The sequence below is a fragment of the Vitis riparia genome, chromosome 4 (assembly GCF_004353265.1).
Source record: "Vitis riparia cultivar Riparia Gloire de Montpellier isolate 1030 chromosome 4, EGFV_Vit.rip_1.0, whole genome shotgun sequence".
In the NCBI taxonomy this organism is placed as follows: Eukaryota; Viridiplantae; Streptophyta; class Magnoliopsida; order Vitales; family Vitaceae; genus Vitis; species Vitis riparia.
In genome coordinates, this window is record NC_048434.1 from 12,417,652 (window position 1) to 12,431,584 (window position 13,933).

General features: G+C 37.7%; 1 protein-coding gene across 3 annotated transcripts in view; it reads left to right on the forward strand.

Annotated features, from left to right (window-relative positions):
• The first annotated feature begins 4,411 nt into the window (after positions 1–4,411).
• LOC117912501 (bifunctional TH2 protein, mitochondrial) overlaps positions 4,412–13,933 on the forward strand; it is a 40,538-nt gene continuing 31,016 nt past the window's right edge. For 2 of the 3 annotated variants that reach the window (XM_034827092.1, XM_034827093.1), the window contains exons 1-2: positions 4,413–4,847; positions 5,273–5,381. In XM_034827092.1, the coding sequence (XP_034682983.1) occupies positions 4,480–4,847; positions 5,273–5,381 (477 nt within the window). In that variant the 5' untranslated portion in view covers positions 4,413–4,479. Of the gene's footprint in view, positions 4,848–5,272; positions 5,382–13,933 lie in introns of all 3 variants that reach the window. The other variant, XM_034827094.1, reaches the window with a different exon arrangement.

Here is a 13,933-nt window from a genome sequence, read left to right on the forward strand (position 1 = left end):
AAATGCCTAAGGACGAGGTTGCAATGACTGAATCTACTTGATTGCAAAAAGGCTTAGCTCTAACATTTTAATTCACTTAAATTGTAAAAAACCTAGTTTTAGTAATAATACTTTTGAAGTTTCCTTTTAAACCATCTTTTTACCAAGCAAGCAAGATCATGACCTTTTTGTCTATCCCTTACCAAGCTTAAGGCATCACAATCCATGCAACTAAGGATCTTGGAAGACATGCAACCAAACATGAAGTATCAATAATCATGCAACCAAGTATGAGGTCTCAAAAGCAAGCAGAAGTATGAGGTTTCAAAAGCATGCAACCAAGAATAAGGTGTCAACGAGCGTGCAACCAAGTATGAGGTGTGAAAGAGCATGAAACCAAGTAGGACATGTCAAAAGTATGTAACTAAGCATGAGGTGTTGCAATGTATGCAAATAAGCATGAGGTGTCGAAATGCATGCAACCTAGAGGACACTAAGTCGCATTTATCATGTGACACCTGTTAGGATAGAGCCTTTAAAAGTATGACATGATGTAACAAATTTGGAATACATTATTCATTTAATGATATTTCAGGTTCACTTTTATCTATTCTTATTCCATGCATTATACTCTAGTAACATTCTAGTCTAACATTTTTTACATTGTACATGATTTAGGCATATTAAGAGTTGCACAGAAGATCCAAGTCATGGGTTTCTTGCAAGTAAATGATTTGTTCACAATCGATTCATGGACTTAGGAAATCCATTTGAGGTTATAGTGAGACCTCCTAATTGGAGGGCTGACTGGTCTTGGCCATTGTGATGTGGTTCCATGGTGAGTGCATTAGCGTGTATGGTTACATATTGGACAAGACCTACAGTGAGTCATGACATAAAGCTATTAGGTAGTCACAACTTCGCCAATATGTTATACTATATAGTCTCTCAACCTTGAGAGAATATTGAGCTTGTGCAGAAATTAACAATGACTTTGACCTATGAGAGAGATCGTAAGTTGATCATATATTCCTTATGGATTGGGTCACTATTAATGAAAGCCGGTAACAATAGGTATTCTCAATAGAGGCACTATGATATCTCATAGACTTTGAGACAATGTCCCATTGGGTGATCCTAAGGACGTGTGATCATGAAATATGTGGACTCGTAATAATTCTTTTAATAGAATTTGACATATGCTCTTAGTGAGCTAGAATATTTCATTTGATAACATAATAGGAGGATCTATAAATCAAGGATTGTAGAGGTAGTCTTGAAAGGTTGATAACTTTCACCTTATTAGACTATAAACGATTAGTTTATGGGGGGACTATATATAGTGGATAGTAGGTAATAAACTCAAGCACTTGGTGTCTCATTGTAATATATATAAAATATTAGAGTTCAATTGATTCTCTGTAGTAAGATGTTGAATCAACTTCAGAATTGGATTTTGAGAGAGTCAGTACTCCTATGAGGCCCAATAGTCCTCACTTTATAATTAATCAACAGTGGCCTAAGATAGATTTCTATGTCTTACCTTTCTCTCCCTACAGTTCAGAGAGAAAACCTAGCCTTCACCTTTGAGATTTCCATCATCTCTCCATCGTCTTCAACATAAAGAAGAGTCGTTAAGCAGAAGATCAAAGTGTTTACGAGATTCATTACAACTTTAGAGTAATCTACATCAACTAGAAACGATCTACAAACATTTAGATAAAAGGTATGTGGTTTTATTCTCTAGATGTATGTTTTTGTGTTATCAATATTGTTTCTGAATACCTAGTTTTCTATTGCGACAAATTTAGAGAGCCTAGGATAGATTTGCATGCACCTTATTTAAGCATGTTGACTCATGAGCTTATCTTACCTGCCAAGTAGCTACAAGGATCAAGCACATGTCATGTGTCATCTTCATGCAATAAGAGAGACACTAAACACTTCCCTTTGATTGACACCTAGCTAGGCCATGTGACGAGTCACCTATATGTTCTCTTGCTTTGGTTTCCTATAAATAAGGTGTTCCCCTACCAAGAAAGGAAAGTAGAGAAACATGAAAAAACTCCTATGGTAGTGCTATTCCAAAGGTTTAAAAGGTGAGTGATCTTATAGTGTATGATTTTACATGGTTTATTATTATTTTTTAAAATATCATGTTTAATTTATTTTTTATTATTATTTTTAAATATCATGAGATATGATTTTAAAATGTGTTGGTCAAATGCTATGTTTATAATAATATGTGCTCCTTGTATATTCGATATATATGTATATAAATAATTAATATGGTTTGGTGATAATGAAGTGATGAGTACAACTTAGGGAAGCTGTCTAAAGAGGTTGGGTTTTAAGCAGAACCATTATGACCTCTCCAATCTTTCTTGGGAGCCTACCTAGTATGTAATATTTATTGAAAATCATTGGTATTGTCATTATGGTACATTACGTTATTACTATGGATGTGATTGCAATATACCTTAGACCTATATCATGCTGTAGAAATGAAGGGGCATTGGAGTAGTTTGTATCGCATGTAGAGAAATGCAAGGGCACTATGTCTATAAGGCACCATGATATGTGAGACATATGTCATATGTGGATGTATACGTGATATATCTCGACGAAGAAAGGGGCACTATAACAATTATATTGCATGATATTGGGATGTGTCGAGAGTTGGAGTAGCATTGTAGTCGTGGATCATGCATGTGTTTGATTTATTATCAAGTTATCTGATGTTGTATGCCTATTTGATTATTATACTATATATTATTTACATTGAGTGTTACATGCATGATGAAACTCCTTTTTATATTTTGGATTGACCATCCTAAAACCTACGTTATATAATCATTCATTGAGTTATACTCATTTTGTAGTTCCTTAAATTTTTTAGATAAGGACCTAATATAACCCGATACTGAGCAAGTTCTGAGGACAGTTAACAAGACAGATAGCCCTTGTTACCCTTTCCTTTTTAGTGCTTTTTGGATATACTACTAACATTTAACTATTTCTTTAGGTATGTACAAGTTTTGGTCCCTTAAGGATATCTCAAAAGGGTAATGAATATATAGTTCCTTTAATTTGCTTCTTTGTGCTGCTTTGACATAGTCTTTAGATTAGAGGGGAGACACTATCCTACATGGGTGACACCTACAAGGACGGGTTGTCACATGAATGGTTAAAGATGTCGTCTTAGTGAACCTAATTACATAAAAATATTTCATATATAAAACTAAGATTCAACTATTTAGATTTTTTTTATATGTTCCTTAAAAAAAAATGAGACTCCAAAATAAATAAATCAATAAAATGAAAATTTTAAAATAAAAAAGGGTTGACTATTGAGTATGGAGTGAGGATGGGTTCATCATTTCCAACTTCTTGCAATGATAATAAAAAAAAATTGATGGAATTAAAACATTTGTTATTTTTCTTCATTTATTTTTTTTTTAACTTGATGATTTTCTCCAAAATTTTACAATTAAAATAGAAATTTAAAGAAATAGCATGCTAAAATGTGCATGTTCTATGTTTCCTTAAATAAATGTTAAAAGTATTTGTTATTTGTTTTAATAAACAAAATAAGCAGATACTTTTAGTGAAAGTTTAACTATTTTTTCTTCCATCTATCTATGAAAATAACATTATTTTTTTGGTATTATATAAATTTTTTAATCCAATTATAATGATTAAAATTCAACCATTTTAAGTTTAAAATTTAAATATTCTACCATTCAAATCTAAAGATTATTAAATAAAAGGACCACACGTGTTCTTAAAGCAAGATATATATGTTAGATATATATATCTTTTGGGGTTTTCTCCACGCGGCCTGAAAGCTGCTTTTTCACTTTGACATTAGACAAGTAATTAAGTTCGAAATTTTATTTTAACTTAATAATAATACTATTTTCCATGTTTTATCCCATTCTTCATATTTAGGTTTTTTTTTGGTTTTGTTTTTTTTTCTTTGTATTATTTATTTATGTATACTTTATATCTTATTATTGATTCTATCATATAAAACTCAAATTTAAAGATTTAGACTATGTTGGGTTCTCAAAAATTTAGAAAAAAAAATAAAAAATAAAAAGGAAAAAAAATTTAAAATTAATAAATTATTTTTATATATTATTTAAAATTTATTTCATTTATTTTAAATAATTTGAAAATATATAATTTTTTTTATAATCTTAATTATATTTGATTTTTATTAATATTTATTTTTAGAATAATTTAATAAAAAAAATTATTATTTTTAGTTTTATTTTATTTTATTTTCCTTTCTTCGTACTGTTAAGCAACCAAACGTACCGGATATACCAGGGGGTTTGTAACCAAAATTCCTCTTTATTTATTCAATTTTTTGAATTTAAAGATTAAGAAAAAAGCATTAGAAAAAGGTTTTCCAAGATGGAGAACATTTTCTCATAGTTTAGACGTCTGTAGTCGCCACCTCAGCACCACTCCACCGACCTCGCCTTCTCCCTGATGCGCCTCTTTCTCGATCCAAAACCCATTCTCTTCAATTTTATCATCTCCTCTCGACTCCTTCCCACTCGCTCCGATCCACTCAACTTGCTCAACTCGCTCCGCTTACCTTCCAGCCATTACTCCACCAATTCCACTTCCAAATCGCCGTCACCCCCTCCCATGGCGGCGATTCCGAAGCCCTCCATTACCACTGTCGACAACGAGGAGGGAATCGCTCGTCGATTCTGGATCAAGTTCCGGAAAGAATCGATTTTCGCTATGTACACTCCGTTCGTGGTCTGTTTGGCTTCCGGGAATCTCAAGCTCGAGTCTTTCCGGCATTATATTGCTCAGGATGTTCACTTTCTCAGGGCCTTCGCTCAGGCGTGAGTTATTTATTTATTTATATTTCATATTTACTTTTTCTTTAATTTTGATTTCTTAGGGTTTCATTGATTGCCGAGAATGTGGGAAAGAAGTGAAAGGAAAACATGAATCTTATGCTTTTGTTATATGAAGGAAAATAACACGGATTCAATTTTTTTATTTTATTATTTTATTTTGTATTTTATTTTATATTTTTTAAGATTTCCTCTGAGAAACAGAGGAGGTTGAAATTATTTAATTGTGGGTGTTTGAATTTTATTTTGTATTTTTGTTCCTTCATTTGCAGAGAAAAATGTGGGAAATAATGTGAAAGAAAAGTTTGAATCATAGGATTCAAGATTTTATTTCGTTTTAGTTTTTCTGATAACTGAGGAAGGCTAGGATATTGAATTGGGGGAGTTTAATTTGTTTTTTGGGATTTTAGATACGAGTTGGCGGAGGAGTGTGCAGATGATGATGATGCAAATTTAGGGATCTGCCAGCTAAGGAAGAGTGTATTGGAGGAGCTGAAAATGCATGATTCATTTGTTAAGGTAGGATAGAATGATCTCTCTTTTTTGTGTTCTGTTTTATTCATTCTCATATTGAATATCTGTCTATTTGGTAAATCTTGTTTTCCTATGTTGTCTTAATGGTCTTTGTTTTGAGTTGTATGCTATTTATGGAATGAAATGCAGTTATCTCTTGCATGATTTATTGCACTTTTGGTGATGTCAACATGAAATTATGTTGAGAACTTGGCAAACATGGAAAATAAATGAGTAGTTGCTTAGAAGCATGGATGGGTGGAGTTGCATGCTTCTTAAAGGTTCACGAGATTGGAGTGCCTGGGAATGGACCAATGTATACTGATATTCATTGGTTATATGTCCTGAATAATTTTTAAACAATTGTTATAACATGTTTAGTTTTGAAGATTGGAGTTGGAACCTGTTCAGGGGAGCTTCTAAAATAATTTTTTTTTTTTTTTGATAAGTAAATGATATGCATTAAAAAGGCAAAACGCCGCAAAGCATACAGGAAGTATACAAGGCAACTTATGCCTCAAAAAACAAAGACAAAGAAACACACCCCTTTAAGTGGAAGCTATCCACTCTAAGAAGCCTATAAGGGAGAACGCCTCCTCACCTACATACAATTTGGCCCAACTCCACAAATTACAAACAAAAAAATTCTTTAACTTTTGAACATTCAATATCCCCCCCCTAAAAGCTAATCTATTCCTCTCCTTCCACACCGTCCAAAAAATACACAACGGAATGGCATCCCATATCTTTTTCCTTTTCTTTCCCACAAACGATCCCCTCCAACTAGCTAAAACCTCCTTTACAGTTTCTGGAAAAACCCATTTCACATCAACTAAACCAAGAACAATATCCCATAAGGCTCTAACCACTGTACAATGTATAAGGATATGATTTACACTTTCTTCCTCACAGCCACACAAGAAGCAACGGTTTGGCAGTTGAAATCCTCTTCTTTGAAGTCTATTCAAAGTTAGCACCTTCCCCCATGTCGCCTCCCAGGAAAAAAAAGCAACCTTAGTTGGCACCCTTGCCACCCAAATACTTCTTGAAGGAAAACCTATATCATCAGACTTCGCCAACAAACTATAAGCTTCCTTGACCCTAAACTGACCACTTTTTCCTTTCCTCCACAGAACTGAGTCTTCCTCCAAGGAGGGTTTGAAACCCCTCAAAATGTGGAGAAAGTCCCCAACCAACTCCAGCTCCCAATCATTGAAATCCCTCATAAAGTGAAGGTTCCAATTTCCTTGACCTAAAATTTGATCCCACATTTCCTCAACCGTTGAATTTCTTTGCACAGCCATACCAAAGAGATGAGGGAAACACTGAGACAATGAAGCTTCTGAACACCACACGTCTGTCCAAAATCTGATCATGTTGCCTTTCCCTACTCGGAATGTCATGTTATCCCAACACCACTCTGATTCTTTCCAAATCTCCTTCCAAACCCCTACTCCAACCGCCCCATTTGCCTTTTTGGGCCTCCAATCAAGACCCTCCTGCCCATACTTCACCTTGATCACTTGTCTCCACAGATTGTCTTTGTCACAGGCATACCTCCATATCCACTTACCAAGTAAAACTTTGTTCAACAAAGCTAGCTTCCTAAGGCCTAGCCCACCTTTATCCTTGTCTGTACATACCACCTCCCAATTAATCAGATGAACTTTTCCCTCCATATGTCCCCCTCCCCACAAAAAATCCCTTTGAAGTTTCTCAATCCTTCTAACCACTATCTTAGGCATTCTGAAAATAGACATTTGATAGATTGGCATGCTAGCCAAAGTGCTTTTTATTAAGGCGACTCTTCCTCCTTTAGAGATATATTGCCGTTTCCAAAGAGCTAGTCTCCTTCTTACTCTCTCCTCCACCCCATCCCATATATAAGGCGCTCTGTTTGGAGCCCCTAAAGGAAGACCCAAGTACTGAGAGGGTAAAGACCCCACCCTGCAGCCTAGCTCAACAGCCAACTCCTCCATCTCCATCACCTCTCCAACTGGAATAATTTCACTCTTGGCTAAATTAATCCTTAGCCCTGAAGCCGCCTCAATCCAGAATAAAATCCAACTTAAGTGAGTTAGATGATCCTGTCTGGCCTCACAGAATATAATTGTGTCGTCAGCAAAAAACAAGTGAGAAATGTTCATTGGAGGACCACTTCCACCCCTTATGTTGCAACCTGATAAGAACCCCCCCTCCACAGCTCTCCTGATAAGAACATCTAGCACTTCCATCCCCATAATGAAGAGGTAAGGAGACAAAGGATCCCCTTGTCTAAGTCCTTTAGTGCTAGGGAAGAAACCTGCAGGCACTCCATTGACCAACACTGAGAATTTAGCTGAGGATATACAACTCCACATCCACCTCACCCACTTAGACCCAAAGCCCATCTTTTGTAACACCTTCAACAAGAACTTCCAGTTGATGCTGTCGTAGGCTTTCTCTATATCCAATTTGCATATAATACCCTTTCCTTTTTGTTTCTGCCACGTGTCTATCACTTCATTTGCAATTAAAGAGGCATCAAGTATTTGTCTTCCCCTCACAAAGGCATTCTGAGAAATGGAGACCACCTTACCTACTACTTTCTTCAGTCTATCAACTAGCACTTTAGCCAACAACTTGTAGAGCCCCCCTAAAAGACTGATAGGTCTGAAATCTTTAAGATCCTCGGCCCCACATTTCTTGGGAATCAATACCAAGAAAGTATTGTTGAGACTCTTAAGGAAAGAACTGTGATCATAGAAGTCTTTGAACATTTCTAAAATCTCCTCTTTAATGAACTCCCAACAACTTTGCCAAAATGCCATAGTAAAGCCGTCCGGACCGGGGGCTTTATCCCCATTCATCTCCATCAAAGCCACATGGACTTCATCTTCTGTGAAAGGCCTCTCCAAGTTCTTAGCTTCTTGTAGGCTGATCTGATCAAACTGAAGATTCCCTATGTCCGCCTTCCACCCCGTATCTTCTGAAAGCAAACTTTGAAACTCATTAGCTATTCCTTCCCTGATTTCCTTCTCCTCCATCAGCCACACTCCATTGATCTTTATTCTCTCCAAAGAGTTATTTCTACGGTGAGCGCTTGCCATGCGATGAAAGAAACCCGTGTTTCTATCCCCCTCCTTCAGCCATATTTCCCTAGAGAGCTGTCTCCAATGCGTTTCCTCCATAATCACCCATTTTCTATAATTATCCTTTGCCTCTTTCTTGAGCTCTGTTTCCTCCATAGTCAGAATTCTTTCACTTTCCTCCCTATCTCAGAATTCCACCTGCTGCAAGGCTAAGGATTTGTTGCTCTCTAGCTGTCCAAAGACTTCTCTATTCCAAGCTTTCAATTTCTGTTTGATTTCCTTCATCTTAGTAGCCAATCTGTAACTAGCACTGCCCCTAACCTCAATTCCTTGCCACCAGCTGTGAACAAGATCATTGAAGCCCTCTACCTTGAGCCACATATTTTCAAATCTGAATGGAGTCAGGCCCCGTTGAAGATCCACCAGCCCCAGCTCATCTACAATTTCAGCAAATTTCCTCATTGCTGAATTTATTCCCCTTTGGTTACTCCTTTCCCGCGGAAACAGAGTAATATTAAAATCCCTCCCTATACACCAAGGGTCTTCTCGCAGCCCTCTGATTGCCCCAAACTCATCCCATAATGTATCCCTTTCCACTTTGGAAAACAAACCATACACTCCCGTAAAAATCCATATAGCCCCATTCTCTACGTTCCGAAATTTGCAAGATAGCGTAAACTGACCCTCTTCCCAATCTAGGATATCCACAGTCCTTCTATCCCAGCATATCAGAATTCCTCCCGAAGCCCCTTCCGCATTCACAGCTTTCCAATCTAGGAATCTTCCGGATCCTAAACTTCTCGCAATGTTGTCCGACATAGCTTGAATTTTTGTCTCCTGAATACAGATTACGTCCACCCTCTGGTTCCTTATGAACGTCTTAATAACTTTTCTTTTAGAGCTATCATTTGCTCCCCTCACATTCCAGCTCAGAATTTTCATCTTCATTGGGCAATCACTATCTGGCGCCCTTTGCCCTGTACCGAGCCTTTCTGTTTAATTCCCCCCTCATAATTAATGGAGCATTCCAATCTTTTTAACTCCCTTTCGAACTTAGATTTTTCCAGTAGCTCTTTACTATGGATTTTCTCCCTTCTTTTTCTGATTTTGGTCAGGAAATTCAGGATTTCCTTCTCCAACCCCTCCGTGGAGAAGCCCAGGAATTGGCTGAATTTAGCCAAACCACTCTCCTCCCATTTGCCCTCCTGCTCACCTCTCTCTATTTGGGCATCACAAATATCTCCTATCCCAAAAATCCCCCTTCCCTTATCTCTGTTACTTATATTTGCTCCCAGTTCCTTACCTCCATTGCTTCCTTCATGACAACCCTCATACACCGTTAACCACATTGTATTATCATCCCGATCATCCTCATTCCAGTCCCCAGAATGATCGAAAGACTCCCCCCTAGGAGTCCGATCAAAAGTAAAAGAATTGAGATGAGAGGTCCCCAAAACCCTTTTCCCCCAAGAGCACAATCCCATTCCATACCTCATTGCCTCCTCTTTAACCGCCTTATCCGTCTCTGATGTCCCAACCACTCCATATAATTTTCTCAAATCCTCAGTCTCCCGTGCAACAAAAGGTTCGGGCACATGAGGATTACCTGGAGCTGGTCCCGTCGACAGAGAATCCTTCTTCTGAAGGTTATTTTGATCTTGGGCTGCTGAGGAGGTTGGGCCTGCCCTTTGCTTTACAACTAAATCAGAACCTTTGTTTGGCAACTGGGCTTTTGGAGACTTTGGGCCTACAGAAGAGCAGCCCACTTCATCACGCCTATGCGACGGGCCTGCTTCTGGGCTAGCAGCCACACCCTTCATTTTCAAGCCCATAACTCCACTCTTCAAGCTAGGCCCACCACCCCCTCTTGGCTGCTTTGGGTTCACAGATGGGCTTAAGAGGTGCGATGCACCAGTTGGAGCCCAAGACCTGGACGTCGGGCTTTGAGATACAACCCGACCCAATCCAATCCCCTGCTCACCCGTCCCATCATCTGACGGGTGCAGGGTCTCGAGACCCACACTCACCCACCCCTTCCTCACTCGCTTCTTCGCGCGTGAGATCTCCTTACCCCTATCCTCACTGCTGTGACGTCCTTCACTTTGTCTGCAACTCCTCCTTATCATCGGACGACATTCCCACCATAAAGATACAACATAGACCTCCTCCTCCACTTCAATTTCTAGGACACTCGGTCTAGCTTCGCCTCTCCCTTTCACCAATATTCTAGCCCACTGGAGCTCGCCCATCGTTTTCGTTTGGTCGTCGACTGTGATAAAGCCGCCACATTCGTCCCCCACCTTCTTCAAGACCTCTGGGCTCCACAGCGAAACAGGGAGTCCAAATAATCGCACCCAAATTTCCCCTGTCTCTTCCTCCTCTGTCCAACATCCACTCCTAGGACTCCAGAAATCCAGCCCTAACTGAATCCCATCCATCATGCGATTTCCTGAGGATACAACACGACGGGCCTCTTCCAAGTCTTCAAAGTCCAGCAAAATCCTCCCCTTATCCAACCTAGCCAGCCCTAAGCTACCCTTAAGCTCCCACGATTTTGCCCAACGCTGTCCCACCTTCTCAAGGTCATCATCTCCCCCTGAGTTGTCTTTCCTGCTCGCCACAACACAATGTTTCAATTTCTTTAGCAATTCTATTGATTCCTCCCTTTTCACCTTCACTACGATTGCGTTTGTGTTACCCGCCAGTGCTCGTTTTGCTATTGATGCATACGATCTCCCCCCAACAGTCTTACCCATGTCCTTTCCTTCCTGGGTTTCTGGTCTGCTACCAAAAGAGCCTACCATCTGGTTAAGCTTCTCCGCCATGATCATCCACCCCCTTTTATCCCTTCTGCCTCTCGGGATGAAGATGCAGAACCATTTCTTCTCTAGGTTAGAGACCCCTAGCCGAATAAATCCCCCCGCTTCGTTTTTTCCTCATGACATGGAATACATTCGGCCCTGCTCCTTCCATTCCCTTCCCCATCTTGCTTCTTTCTCATCCTTTATGCAGAGATCCAGGCCTTCCAAGAAAAACCCTAGACTGTACGCTCCCAATCGCACCCATGACGAAACCCCTCCCTTCTTCTCCACAATGATAACCTGGACTTTTCCTTTTCTATCTTCCCCGATAATCTCGAATGCCTTGGATTCCACTATGAAGCTGCACTCCTTTCTTCTGCTTCGCGGCGCCGGCCCCTCCTCCCCCTCCTCACCATCGCACTCTCTCTCGCCTTCTCTCTCTCTCTCTCTCACCCATTCTTTTTTTACGATTACTTCTAAAATAATTAAATCATGTTCTGAGCACCAAGATGACTTCTAAGGGTGTTTGGATGGAACCAAAATTCTAAAAGTTGAACATGCTTCCTTTCTAGGCATGTTCAGAACAAGCAAGGATTGCATGCTTATGTTGAAAGATGCATAACAGACATTTTAACAAAACCTGTTACCTCCTTTCTGTTAGGTCTACTTTTTTCCACAAGATCTCAATCAGCTCTTGTCTTGCTCAAAGATCCCTCCCTTGCTTCTCAACTCACTCACCCACTTCACTTGTTTTTTCAACCACCAGACCACTTTATTCTCTCCATGACACCTTCAATTAGCTCTCTATAACCTCACCCACTTCTTGTTGTCACCCATTTCACTTTGAAATCTCCTTGTTAGCAGCTAATAATTGGAGCTTGAGCGGCATTTATGGTGCTAGAAGTAAAGACTAACCTGTATCAGCTCATGCATTGCTTATTCCTAAATAGTGAAGAAGAAACCCATAGTTCTCTACTTCATAACATGTTGTTCCCTAGTTCACCTTATATTCCTTGTTGTTTTAACTAGATTGTGAGTTTTTTGAGTGTTACATACAATGGCATATATAAGATAATATACTTAGTTTTCTTTTCTTCTTCTTGCCTTTTCACAACAATCAAATGGTTTACTTTTAGCTACTTTTATGTATTTCATGGTAAATCATATTGTAACTTTGTTGAATTTTGAGAATCTAAAATAGGGTGTTTGAATTTGTTGCTTGATTCTTACCATATTAATGTAATTTATGGATAATTATATTGTAACATTTTATTTTTAAACATCTAGAATCTAAAATAGGGTACTGAAAATTGTTGTTTTGCTCTTTATACAATCTCTCTCTCTCTCTCTCACACACACACACACACACACACACACACACACACACACACACACACACACACACATATGTATGTGTATGTATATGTTTGATGGGTAACACATATGTATTTGTTGTTTTTCTCTTTCACATGGTGTGGTGTCCAAAGAAATTGGTTTTCCTCAAGATTGGATTAGTTTCTAGTGTTGGAGTGGGATGACCACTTTTCGGGCTTCATTTAGTGCTTCCTTCCACTTACATCTGATCATTCCCCCATTATTTTGGATGGGGATCAGATGAGGAGCGACAAATCTCCTTTCAGATTTGAAAATATGTGGCTCAAGGTCAATGTTTTCAATGATCTTGTGTCGAGTTGGTGGATGAGATATAGTATAAGGGGCACATATAACTATGTTCTGGCAATGAAAATTAAGGCCCTCAAACAAGATCCCAACAAATGGAATAAAGAGGTGTTATATAAACTTTTAGCAAAGTCTTAGCCAAACAAGCTAAAAAAAGTGGTGGATAAGGTGGTTTCAATCTTTCAACATGCTTTTGTAGAGGGTAAACAAATTTTGGATCCTATCATTATTGCAAGTGAAACTATTGATTCAAGGATAAAGAAAGGTTCCAATAGTGGGACCATCGGTAAGTTGGATATAAAAAAGGTGTAAGATCATGTTAATTGTGACTTCTTGGTAGCAACCATGGAAAAGATGGGTTTTGACCAAAAGTGGGCCAATTAGATTAGATGATGAACTTTAACCTATGTTTTTAGAACCAAACCAATCATTGAATTGAAAAAGTTATTGGTTTAATATTTGATGATTGAATCGATGGTTAAATTGCGATAAAACCAGTGATGTCATAAATATATAATTTATATTATGTAAAATAAAAAATTAGTACAAGAAATTAAAAATATATATGATTAAAAAGTTTATTAATATTTCATTTTTTATATTTGATATGTCAAATTAAATGATAAAGATAAATATAAATGTATAAATATTTTAAATTTTATTAAATAAAACATGTATAATATTTAAGTATGAAGATATATTTAAGATGAAGAGAAAATTATAATATTTACTTTTATCAATATATTTATGTATTTTATTATTTTAAAATTAAAGTTTTAAAAATTATTATATTAATTAATTCTATTGTTTTCATACTTATCATTATGTAATTGTTATAAAAATAAATGTAAATGTAAATATTTATATTTGTTTAATAGTTTTATATAATATTTTGAAAACCGGACAGGACTAACTGGTCCAACTGGTTGGACATTTGATTGAGCACTTTTTCATTCGATTTTAGCTTGCTGTTACATCAAACCGGGATCTAACTGTTTGAATTGGA